General features: G+C 47.5%; 1 protein-coding gene across 1 annotated transcript; it reads left to right on the forward strand.

Moving 5' to 3' along the window:
- The first annotated feature begins 392 nt into the window (after positions 1-392).
- On the forward strand, positions 393-12,061 carry LOC8036808. The gene is made up of 2 exons (XM_029982583.2): positions 393-452; positions 10,343-12,061. The coding sequence occupies exons 1-2, from the start codon at positions 396-398 to the stop codon at positions 12,059-12,061; spliced, it is 1,776 nt and encodes a 591-aa protein (XP_029838443.1). The 5' UTR covers positions 393-395.
- Positions 12,062-12,486: the final 425 nt, after the last annotated feature.

Here is a 12,486-nt window from a genome sequence, read left to right on the forward strand (position 1 = left end):
CATTTTACACCGCAAGGGCTTTCCCGAAGGAAAATCTTAACTATCAAGTGTTAAGTGTCTTAAAATGTAGACCCAAGTCTAAATTGCCGTTTTCTGCCTCTTGGTGGTATCCTCTAATAGACAATTTACGAACTGTAGTTTGCGAGACCTGATCGAAAGTGACTAAAGTCAAAGCAGGTTTGGCGACACAGTATTTTCGCCACGAACAAAGTGGTGTGCCTTGCACTGTTCTGAAGGGTAAAAAGAAGCTTAAAATTTAGATTTGAGGAGTCAGCGGATATTACTCAAATTTCTAAAATTCAGTTTTCACGTAAGGCCTCAACGTATGTTGAAACAGTGCTTACTACATGATTTTAATAGTTCATCTGTTTCTCTTCGCTACACAGAGGGAAGTGATGCAACGGCCTCAATGCCTCCTCCTACTCCTTGCCTGTGCCTGGCCCTTACAACAGGTGAGTTCGTTTCCCACGATGTCACTGAAAGCCGATGCATGCCAGAGTTCAGACAAGATCTTTGCTACAGGAACTCACTTTTTTATCTCTTCAATGGACGTCAAACTACTGATATTAAAAGTGTAAGAAAGAAAAAGAGTGGGAAGCGGTAACGCTGGCCCGTTTCATGCTCTAAGTTGCCATAGCATAATTCCATTGTTGTCGACTGCAACAACAGCCGATGTGAACGAGGGCGAAATTTTCAGAAAGTCACCGTGAAGGCCCTTCTGAGTTTGGCCAGGTATGCTCGCCATGGAACGTTTTTGAAAATGGTTCATCGGTCCCATTCGTTTCTCAGTTGTAGATATTTGAGTATATACTTATCTGTATGTGTACTTGAACAGCCTAACCCTTACACCAGGCTCTAGCACAGCGCTGTCAGAACCACATTGTTGGAGATATAGAAAGTACGTTCCTTTTACGCGAGTGTTGTCTTGCAAGCAAGTTGCAGTCCTTGCACTCCCATATCTGCCTCTTTGATTGCGAAGTACTCCATTTGTGAAATTGAGTAAAATAGCCTTGCGAAAGAGTCCGCCTTGCTATGGTCAAATCATGGTAAGTGACCAGACCACACAGGGACTGATCTCTGACATAAGAAAATCATCGTTTTAGGGATCACAGCAATATTTAACTGGACTTCTTGTTCGGCATCATATCTTTAGCCGTCCGTTTGTGACGCGGAAGTGTATACAAAAAAGACATTGCTAAGATGGCATGTCTGACTTGCTTGCGAGTCGTGCTTGTTAGATGTGCGTCTAGTGGGTCATTAGGAAAGACAGTCAGTAAGTCACTCTGCCTGCCGACTTCCGCTTTTCTCGCATATAAGCTATCTCGGTACTATGAACGAAATAAAGTCAGCCAAGAACCTAAAATAAAAAAAAGACAAAAAAGAGAGACCCAGTGGCACCACAAGTCAACACACGGCGGTGCAACATTATGCACCGCGTGCAACTTCCGTCATGACACCTATCGCGAAACTATTCAAAAAAAGAAATAAAAAGTTTTCTCGAGTAATAAAAAAAGAAAAGCATAATTGAGCAAATAATGGGAGGTCACTAAAACGTTCACGTTAGGTGACGACGCAGCAAGGTGTTTGCGGTGGTGGCCCGCGAGCGTCTACGTGGGTGCTCAAGCGAGGCGGATTGGCACTGTTTACATGTCCGTTAAGCGGCACGTTGAGTGTATGCATGAGCGAAAGGAAATAAAAAAGAAAACAGAACGACACGGAAGGGGCCCTCTTTAGTAGAAAAGAAAAATGTCTTTTTAAACTTCCTCGTTTTACTGTCGAGAATCGTAGCCGGAAAAGGTAAGCGAGGCTTAATGGAAAGGTACGTTTCGCGAGTGCGGTCGCATGGAGGCACGGAGCTCAACAAGAGTGCTCTTATTCAAGGTCTTGGCGGCACTGACCTTCCGCCCAGGACGAGATGCGAAAGCTCTCCCAGCTGGAACTAATCTGAGTCTCGCAAGCGAAATCGCTGCATGTAACGCTTCGTGCGACCGGGATTCGCTCCACAAGGGCACACCGTCTTCCTGGGTCTTCGCAGGACAGCTTTCGTAGAAGGGGGTAAATTTATAAGATGACAAGGTAAGGATGCCTTGGTTGGCCCGATTGCCTCCCGGCGATCAGATTGGTGCAGGAACATGCTACTGTAAAGTAATTCTCGTGACGCTTAACATGATTCTTGTCGGTCACATTACAGATGTTATTAAAGTCGATAGTTCCTGATAGCTTTAAGAAGGCTCCACGCTACGTGACATCTTATCACGTGGCTTTGCGTCGCGCGACTTCTCTTGGATGGGACAGCATCGGTGGGAAATGACACGTAACATTGTGAGCCAACTGAATCCTTGTCAGATGAGGTGCAGTTAATTTAATCTGCATTAGAAGATTAGAAGATCGGTGGCCGAGTGCATGGGCTAGCGCACACCAGCTTGGAGCACGTGGAGCGAAAGCTCGCGCTACAGTACCCAGGATCCTGGGTTCAATCCCAACCCCTGCCCGTTTCTATCTGGATGAGCACCGTACCGGCGTGCGGTAGTGTATGACTACTGTGTGATGCACGTTAAAGACCTCAGGCTAGCGGTTGTACTGCACTGAATAAATTTCTCATCTACAGCTGGGAGACTCGTCGCCCGTTGAGGCAGACCAAGTTCTAGGCTGCATAAACATACACACAACCCAATTTTGATTAGAAGACTGGTCTGTCCTTCACATGCCAGGTGACACTTGTAAGGGACTTCGGGATACGTAACAGACAGCTCTCACGTTTTATTTCGGTGAATCGGTCGATCCGATCTACTTTCTCATTATAAACTATAAAAATTAAGTCCAAGACCTAGAATTCTTTACAACACGGTTTTTTAAAGCAGGAGGTAATTGTGTTTATGGTGAAGACGGTCAAAGAAAGACATGAAATTAGAGCAAAATGCAGGCAAGGTTGTGCACATTCATAATTAGAAACCTTCAGACCAGAAACAGAAGGGACAAGGAAAACACCGTCTTCTAACCAGCACAGAAATAATTTAATCAAGGACAGGCTTCTTCCTTGTTCTCTAAAACACATCCCCACATCATCTGCAGTTCTACATCATGAATGACTTAAGCATTCAACCACAGATTTAAAGGCAGTCTGAAAAGTTCGGTGCACACCAGCAATTACAAGTGGTGAAACCATCCCAGAAGCGACGGTGTGGGAAGCTTCATTACGTCATTACAAAAGGAGAAGGCAAACACCACACTACCACAGGACACAGGGAATTACAAAGACAAAACCATTGGTGCCTTGGACGGACAAACAAAAATAGGAAGATGTCGAACACACACAAATACCACCATATATAATAAGGTCAATGGGAATAAATATACATACACTACCGCACTACACAAAAGAACTAGACGTACAAAAATGCCCGTGTCTCACGGTCTAAAGTCAAAGTCTCGTCGTCCAAAGTGCTGGTTATTAGACGCTGTTGTCCTTGCCCCTTCTGTCTCAAGGTTTCTCATTACCAAAAAAAGACACTTGAAATAAGGATATTATTCCTTCGTGGAGACTCTGCTGAGCGTGGTAGACGTCGGGACACCTTTGTGAGGTGATAATAAGTGAACGAATTACGTAAAATAGCTGGCATATTTTAATTGAAAAATAGTAGGGCGTCGTCAAAAGACTTAAGTCTTAAAACTGAGGAAAAGTAAATTATCTTTCGCGCTACTTACTGGCAATCGGCGTCACTTCAAAAAAGAACACTTGTCACTAGTCTTTTATTTTTAGTTTTTTGTTTTCGTTTTCTTTTTTAGCGCTTAACTTAGTCGCTGAATAGCACAAATCAGAATTTAACTTTCTGAAATCTAACCACTCTTCTCGACTATTATGACGACTGAGATCAATTATTTATACTGTAAAATGTAATTAGTACATTTTTAGCTCGCCAATTTATCACGTAGCATTTGTCCTTGACGTTCATCCCGGCCATCAATTGCGTTTTTTTTTTTTACTAATGTCAGCTTAAATAAAACTTAAAAAAACGATATTTTTTTAATGCGTGTTACGTTTTAGCGTTTTATTCGCGCTTCAGAGTCAATCAGATGTCAGCATGGGCCGATAAGAGCGCCGAAGGGCGGATCACTAAGCAAGAAACGTTATAATAAGTATTACCGGCGTTTCTTAAGCTGACGGAGGCCCTAGTAAAAGATACTGCAAATAGGCCTACAAATGCCGATGTTTCTTAAGTAAGGGGTTTACATATGTGTAGTCACTTCTTGTCTAAGCCTGTGAGACGAGTCACTCGCAGTCACAAACGCCGCTGCGAAGAGATTATTTTATACATATCTGGGTAACGCGGGCAGAAAGTGAGGGAGGGAGGAGACGAGAGGGACGTCAGAACGCCGAACTCTGGTTCAAATGAAACCATTTGACGCAAAGCTAGCTGCTTTTGTGTCCAGTCATGGCCTCCTATATACTGACAACGCCTGGCTGACCGCCATGGGAAGCGGCCGCCGAAATGAAACAGGTGGAGCGTCAGACAACGGATGAGAGGAGAGTCAGGTGACTGGCGCCCCGCTGCGGTGGGACGCCGAACCACACTTCTCCCGAGCGAACAAGTGTGTTTCGGGTCCTCGCCGCTGCAAAAGCTGTGCGCATGACGTCCAGCTCCCCCAGAAATGGCTCTTCGATGCTCTGTGCTACCAGATCCTCTCGCTCCAAATCTGCGACAGGGCACTCTATGGCTCCGTCGTCGAACTGCCAGGCTTTGTGAGTATAGATCGAGGCTGTGGCAGTGGAGGCAAATGCAGCTAATCTTGCGTCCAACTAGAGCCTCCTCCTTTCCCTCAGTTTCTACCCTCGTTGTTCTGGTCAAACCGGTAACTAAAGTAATGGTGTGGATCGCCAGTCAATTAAATTATCTGAATATGGAATCACCTTCTCACAACGGGTTCAATAAGAAGTATGACGAATAAAAATAAATGAAAACAACAACAACGGCTTTAAACAGTTTGGTTCGAGCCATAAATTCCTGGTGGCACGGAGGCCGTCCGACATTCACCGGACCACGCTTCGCCGGAAAGGTGCTAAACAGTGCAGAACCGGTCCACTAAAAATTCGCTGACAGAGTCAATTCAGCAGGCGCACACTTGTGGCAACAGAATTTACGACTTGAAGCGGCCGACTAAAAAAAGTAGCGTATCCACATAAAAAAAAAGGGGGGGGGGGGAGGTAGAACTTCTTTACTACGGTATACGTTGCCAGGTAATGGTACAATTCTGCTTCGGCAGATAGTCCAGTGTTGCATTTCCAGATATAAGGTACGCTTCAGTAAGGCCCCACTAAGATGTGTTGCTCCCCGAACAAACGATTCGGTCGACGTACGCACCAACGCGCTGTCTACAAACTAGCCGGCGTTTGCCCGCACCGAATGTTGGCATTGCGCGTGCGCGGAAACATGGGTCGCGTAAGGGAAATGTCTGCGCACGCTGCATGTCGACCACAGCGCCACCGAAGTAGCGCGACGTCAGGAACGCGTATTGGTGCATGTCCTGATGTCACTCCGCTTCGGTGGCGCTGTGGTCGCCACGACCCATGCACTGACGTCACGAGAACCTGCTCTTTGGGCACACCCAGTGCCCACACCTAACTTGGGCAAACGCTGGCAACAACGTATTGGCCTTACCAGCGCAGTCCACAAGAGCTGTTCTAATTCACATTGCAAGGACCTTCCTTTTTTTTTTCTTTTTACAGCCAAGCTGTATAGAGGGACATTCAAGACAAACAGACAAGAGTCTTGTCTTGAATGTCCCTCTTTCTTCATTGTAAGTTAGAAACCAACACGCTCAACCATCTACGCCACTGTATATGACCAACACCACCTAGACAGTAGGCCCCCTTACTGTAATCCCAGTCAGATGGATCGAGGCGTGAGATTGGCCACGAGGGCTGTGTCAGTGTTCGGCTGGGGCTCGCGTGTCCAATCAGCGCGTCGAAGGTCGTGTTCGGGCCCAACAGCCGAGTTAGCGCCATCCGACTCTGATGACGTTTCATAGAGGGAGAGGAGGCCATGTGGAGGCTTTCATTATTCTAGGTAATGCTGATAAGGCTCGTCGTCACGTCGTCCTCACAAAGAAAAGTGGAAAAAAAAACCTTCATCGATTCAACCAGAAAGTGCATATCACGCAAACAACATACAGCACAGCATTCGTTTCAGTATTCAACAAGCACAAAACAAGCATCCCAACAAGACAATTAATGATAAGGCGCTCTTGATAACAATGCGAAGAACGCAGCGCTCACCGCACACGTTGGTTCCAACTTTTTTTCTCTTCGTGTTTAGCTATAAGAGCTTCAACCTGATGGAATCAGACTTCTTATATTATATATGTGTTAACTTTTTTAACGATGGGAGACATGAGCTGCAGATATGAAGCGCTCGTAAATTTACAGCTGCAACATTATTGTAACGTCCATATCAGCGACCTTTTTTTTTCTGGTTTGCGACATAGTTGTATAACTCTGAGGTACATACACTCTTTGACGCGCGCTCCCCCCTCTCCCCCTCTCACAAAAAGAAAAAAATTTGGGGGAGCTCACTGTGTGTACGATTGCGGTGACAGACGTTTATCTCATCGACACAAGAGTCATTAAAAAGCTACGCATATAGAGTATTGACCCCATAGATTCCCAGATCATCTTTTGGGCGCCGCCATTTTGGTGCTGCTGCGCCAATGGTCCGAGTCCGCCATTGTTTGGGAACGTACTCGGAGCATGTATTGGAAACGAGTATGAGGTCAGCGTTCGGCGAGGTCTCGGATCTAATCACGCCCTTCGTGACCAAGAAATGTCGAGCATCAGTGTTGCTTGATGTGGTTTCCGAAACAAGTCTATTTGCGACAGTCACGATTTGAGAAGGCGTCCTCCTGAGCTTTAGGTATATCGAGACCGGTTATAACGACAGGAATCGGAAAGCACTTCGTTATATTAGCTATTTCGTTATAACTGACTTTGGTTTACGAAGTGCAAAAGGCAATGAGAAATCGTGATCGCTTTGCTATAGCCGCTATTTCGTTATAACAGACTTCGTTATAACCGTACCGTGTCAAAAGAAAACAATAACAATATAGTTTTTTGTGTTTTTTTGCCGTGGACTGTTTTTTTTTTTATCAATTCTAGAGAAGAAAAATTGTTTTTTTGCGCGATTTCAGACTAAGCTTTTTAGGTAACTGGCAACCCTGATTTTAAGCACCAAGGTGGCTGAAAGTGTCGTTATTTTAAAGCTTATAGCTTTTTTAGGGGCTCTATAGGCGTACACAAAACAAGATGGTGGCCGCGTCTCCCGTAAAGAGTAGCTGGTTGACGCAACGTCCTCTCTGGCCCGACGCAGCAAACTCCGCGTCGCACGTGCCCCAGGGCAGCCGACGTCGCGGATGGAACATGTTCCGATACAGGAAGCACTGCACGATCAAGGCCCCCCGAAGGCACTCGAGAGTGGAGACGGGTTCTGCCTGGTTCTGCTCGTTCCGCTGTGTTGACTCTTTTTTCTTTTTCTTTTTCCCGCGGCACTCTTAGCGTCACTATACTCCTCTCATAAAGTTACCTGACCATGCTGCTTTGCTTATTTCTTTTCGTTGTCGATGAGGTCAGGCGCCGGGCGCTGTCTCGTCGTGCGCCGTATGACCCACAGGCAAAAACGGCCGCGCTAAAGACCCCATTTTTTTCCCCTCTTCTTCTGCTACCGCGGGTTATAGACAATCCGTCCTTGCGTCGTATACATTGAGTTGAACAAGTTGGCAGGTCGTCTGCTTGTCGCTGGTGGGGATTAGCGTTTAAACGAGTCACGAAGGCTACCGATCCGTGGCCAAATTAAGGCGTATCGCTGCTTCTGCGGCCGCCGCCGCCGCGGCTCCTGGGAGGAGGACGAGTTAGCGCCAACAAGCGTCCCCGTTGCATCCGATTGCTGATTGAGCGATTCCGAGACCTCCGGCTTCTGTTCAGGCTGTTAATGCTTCTTCTGAATTATTCAACGGTGTCTATTGGGTGGTTCAACAAAGCGTGCATGCGATCTGCCATTTGACAGCTTGTTCGTTTTAATCGTTTTTGGCGGTGGCACATGTGTATACTCGCCTTGTGCCATCGATCGCTCGTTGTTTTCTTCGAGGAGGGCTTGGCCGATGATGAGGAATTGAAGTCACTGACGCAGCCTAAGTAACTTAGCGTGCAGCGTCCCGAGAAACTTATTATCACTCCGAAGCCAATCAAATTAGGTACAAGATAATGAGACAAACCCCTCATATCTTAAGCAGACAATCACAAGCTACTGTAAAATGTATATGCGTGATAATGACCCAGAACAGAAATTTAGGTGTAATGTGTTGACAGAAAAATCCCAACAAAATCAAAATAAAAAACAGCTGTAAAAAAAATTCTTTTTTCGCTATTTTTAGATAACGGTACGATGAAAAGCAACGCACCGCGACCGTTCATAATAAACAATGGCTCTGTTCAAGAAACGCCGATCGATTCGTATAGACCTTTTCTGTGTACTCTCGTCTCCAGCCACCTAATAGGCGTATCCGGTATGGGCGACGAAAAAATAATCCAGCGTTTCAACCTACAAATAGTAAAAAAATAAAGGGGAAGCAAAACGACAAAGTGTGACGTTTACGCTTAGATCCTAAATGCCTTCTATTGGCGTGGCAAAGGCAAAACAATGTTTTCGCCCATACTGGAAGTGACGTCAAATCAAGATGGCGGCGCACTTGCAGAAAAGGTCTATAGAACGGTCGAGTCAGTGACGCATGAAAATACAGTTCGGAATGCGAACAACGTCTACAACGGTCCATACACGACAGGCGGAGATCCGTGCGTTCTAGAACAGCACGTCGCGAGGGGACGGCGGACGGTCGAACATGTAGAGATGCACGGAAACGGCCGACATGTTCGGACGTCGCGAGGCTTCTTGTTGGCAGTGTCCTGATCGGTCGCCGCGGTCACAGTGGCCCGAAGACGTACTTGAGCTCTTGTCCGGACGAGTGCCCGTGACGAAGAAGCAGGAAGTCCATTCCAAATATGGAGGGAGTCGCCGTTGCAGCGCGCTGCATTTGCATGAAGATGGGATTCCCCACGCTCGCATTTTAAAGTAAAATCAACCGCTGTCACAATTTAAGCTGGGCGAGAAGCTTTTTTTTTTTACCGTGACACATTGAGCTGCGGTACAGCCATTCTGCATAGCATATACATTTGCCTAGATTTCACTGTCTTTTTTACGTTATTTTGCTCTGTGTAGGATGGGGCTTGCAATCGTAATATAATTCACGATCGCTCTATTATCGGTAGTCACTTACATTTGGGGTTTGTGAGTGCATTACGTGAAGAAACGTTGATCTATCCCTTGAGTTAGAGCTCCTGTATAGGCTCCCAACGGGAGCCAGAGTTGCGCGTTCATCTCCGTAGCGCCGTCTTTCCTGCACGGCACGTTGGTCCCGCTCATCACGTGACTGAATTCGGCGAATAGCGGCGCCGCGCGTTCAAGGCGCGCGGCGCGCTCAAAAGCAAGGGAACGTACGCCGGGGCGCGTGCAACGTCTACTTTCCTGCACGGCAAATGATCCTGTTCCTCACGTGATCGGATCTCGGCGAATAGTGGCGCGGCAGCACGTGGAAAACAGACGCGCAGCTCTGGCTCCCGTAGGGAGCCTATACTGAAACTCTACCTTGAGCGGCTGCGGTTAGCTCCATGGACCTAGATAACAAGGCGCGTCGATTATCGACAGATATTTCTTTGTGTTTTGCCTTTCGTCATAGGCGAGGAATACTAAAAGGACACGCTGACTATATGTAAGTCAGATTAAATGGTGGATGACGGCGCACATATCAGAAAAAGTCTCCGTCCGATAAATTCATCATGTTTAGCCGGAGATCGCTATGTCAACTATCATTCACCAAAAAGAATTAATAAAAGAAAATAGCAAGAAACCGTACTAATTCAAACAAATTAATTGTAATTTATTTGGAGTTACAGCGGCCGTTGGAATCGTTGTCAACTGTTAGTAACTCTCTCGCGCAATATTTTTTTTTAAACAAAGGGAACATTTTGTTCCTTGCGTCCTTCCAAAATGTTTTACAAATTTAAAACAATCGATAGCGCTTTCCCGTCTCTAGGTCTTTACATTGACCTGTGATGCCAAGTGCGATCTCAGCTTCTCACGCTCAGCGATAGCACGTTGAAAGCTAGGCGTCTGCGCTAGAAGGAACCCGAACACATCAGTGCGTACCATTTTAACACCACATGTGTTCATTGCAGAAAAATAAAACTATCGATCACGTTAACCTATAGCTCGTAACATTCTCCCCTTTCAAATCACAGGCGCTGTGCAAGGAGATCGACAAAGCCCAGGACCTTCAGCAGGAGGAGACAGCCCCGATCCCAGCTGAGCACAGAGGCAGCTACGATGTTACCGACCAGCAACAACAAACACAGTCGGCGCAACAATCGCATCACCACAGCGGCTCGGCGGGCGCAGCGTCAGCGGGACACGTCTCCGCTGTGCCGGTCATTCCAATCCACGACCCACATCATCATCACGCGCACCATCTAACCGACCCACACGCTGTCGCCGCAGTGACACCCCAAGATCCGGGCGACCCGTGGCCCCTGGGTCGTCCGGACATGCCGCAGATCAAGAGCCTGAACGTCAAGTGCGAAAAGAACCATATGAAGGTATTTCTCGAGTTCGACCGACCATTTCACGGCATGATCTTCAGCAAGGGCCATTACAGCGACCCTAAGTGTGTTCACCTGCCGCCGAATACGGGGCACATCGCCGTTAACTTTGACATCTTCCTCGGGAGCTGTGGTATGTCCAGCAGTCAGCAAGGCGGCTACGACAACCTCGGAAGCGGGCTCTTCATCGAGGATACCATCATCATCCAGTACGATCCGCAGGTGCAAGAGATCTGGGACCAGGCGCGTCGACTGCGGTGCACCTGGTATGACTTCTACGAGAAAGCGGTAACTTTTCGTCCCTTCAACGTCGATATGCTGGACGCAGTGACGGCCAACTTTCTTGGAGACAATATCCAGTGCTGGATGCAGATCCAGGTCGGAAAAGGACCCTGGGCTAGTGAAGTGGCGGGCATCGTCAAGATTGGCCAGACCATGACCATGGTCCTAGCCATCAAGGACGACGAGAACAAGTTCGACATGCTTGTGCGAAACTGCATTGCGCACGACGGTAAGCATCAGCCCATTGTCCTGGTAGATGAGTACGGTTGTGTCGCACGCCCTAAAATCATGAGCCGGTTCCAGAAGATCAAGAACTTCGGTGCATCCGCGTCTGTGGTATCGTACGCCTATTTCCAAGCGTTTAAGTTCCCGGATTCGATGAACGTTCATTTCCAGTGTGTCATCCAAGTCTGCAGGTATGAATGTCCGGAGCCAAAATGCGAAGGCGATGCAGCTCTCGGTGGACACTATCTTCCGGCACCCAGGGACCCGTCTCACGCCTACTCCGAACAGAAGGCACATTTCCTCAAGCCGTCTGAGTCCCAGAAGCAGAGCATCTCTGTAAGTAAAAAACAGACCACTGTGACCGTGACACCTGAGCCCAGCCCGCCGAAGGAAAACCTGCCGCCAGTGTTCTACAACAGGCAAGGCGAGCAGCTGCCGAGTGACAACGACGTTGTCAACCCCAACACTGGCTACGCCATCGCGAGCACGGGAGGCATGCCGCGCTCCCATGATGTCCGAAAGCGAGAGGTGGCCGACGCGACGAACATACAAACGCAAAAGGTCATTCAAGTTGTGGCACCCGGAGATGTCGCGTTTAATTTGCCCACGGGCGAGAACGACACCATGGTGGACGTCTACAGTAGTCGCACCGCTTCGGCTGACGGCAACATCTGCATATCGTTGCCTGGGTTTGCGGCCGGTCTTATCGTGCTGCTGCTGTTGCTCATCGTGTCTTCTCTCGTTGCATCGTTCTTGTTCATCCGAGTGCGACATATTGCAAACACGAAGAACCACGAGCAAGTCATCTCCTACGACACGCCGGAGTTTGTCAAGGTAGCCATCACGCCGCAGTGAGAGGACATGGCAGTCGCGCCCATCTCGTGTTTCCACAGCAGTGCGACAAATGGACGCATCGAGACTGAAAAACAAAGGTGTCGTCAAGGTCTGTTTTAAGTGAATGGCATAACGCAGATTATGCCCCAGTCGAACAGTGGTCACCAGAACCTGCCGTCTAAAAAGACAGCTAATTTGAGAATTTAAAGTTTGTTCATAACACTCGAGTGTTCCGTCCACGCGACACTGTGTGTTGGGACGCAGGATGATGGTCACTGGTGAGGTCGGTAACGGTAAGCGTTTCAAAGAGAAGCAGGGAAGGGACACTTCTGGCTAACAAACAATGTAAAATTCCACAAAACTATATTTAATAGGCGGCAGTGTTTTTCCTGGATATAAAACGTGTAGAGCTTAACTTGGACGCAGTTTAAAGTGTACCGTAACAG

This window comes from Ixodes scapularis, unplaced genomic scaffold, assembly GCF_016920785.2.
Source record: "Ixodes scapularis isolate PalLabHiFi unplaced genomic scaffold, ASM1692078v2 PGA_scaffold3__209_contigs__length_174095766, whole genome shotgun sequence".
Lineage (NCBI taxonomy): Eukaryota > Metazoa > Arthropoda > Arachnida > Ixodida > Ixodidae > Ixodes > Ixodes scapularis.

What these genes read in the sequence shown, in the direction of transcription:
- LOC8036808 (XM_029982583.2), top strand. Translation starts at nt 396, where the DNA reads ATGCAACGGCCTCAATGCCTCCTCCTACTCCTTGCCTGTGCCTGGCCC. An exon ending in GTGCCTGGCCCTTACAACAG is followed by an intron (nt 453 to 10,342) that starts GTGAGTTCGTTT and finishes TTCAAATCACAG; the next exon opens with GCGCTGTGCAAGGAGATCGA.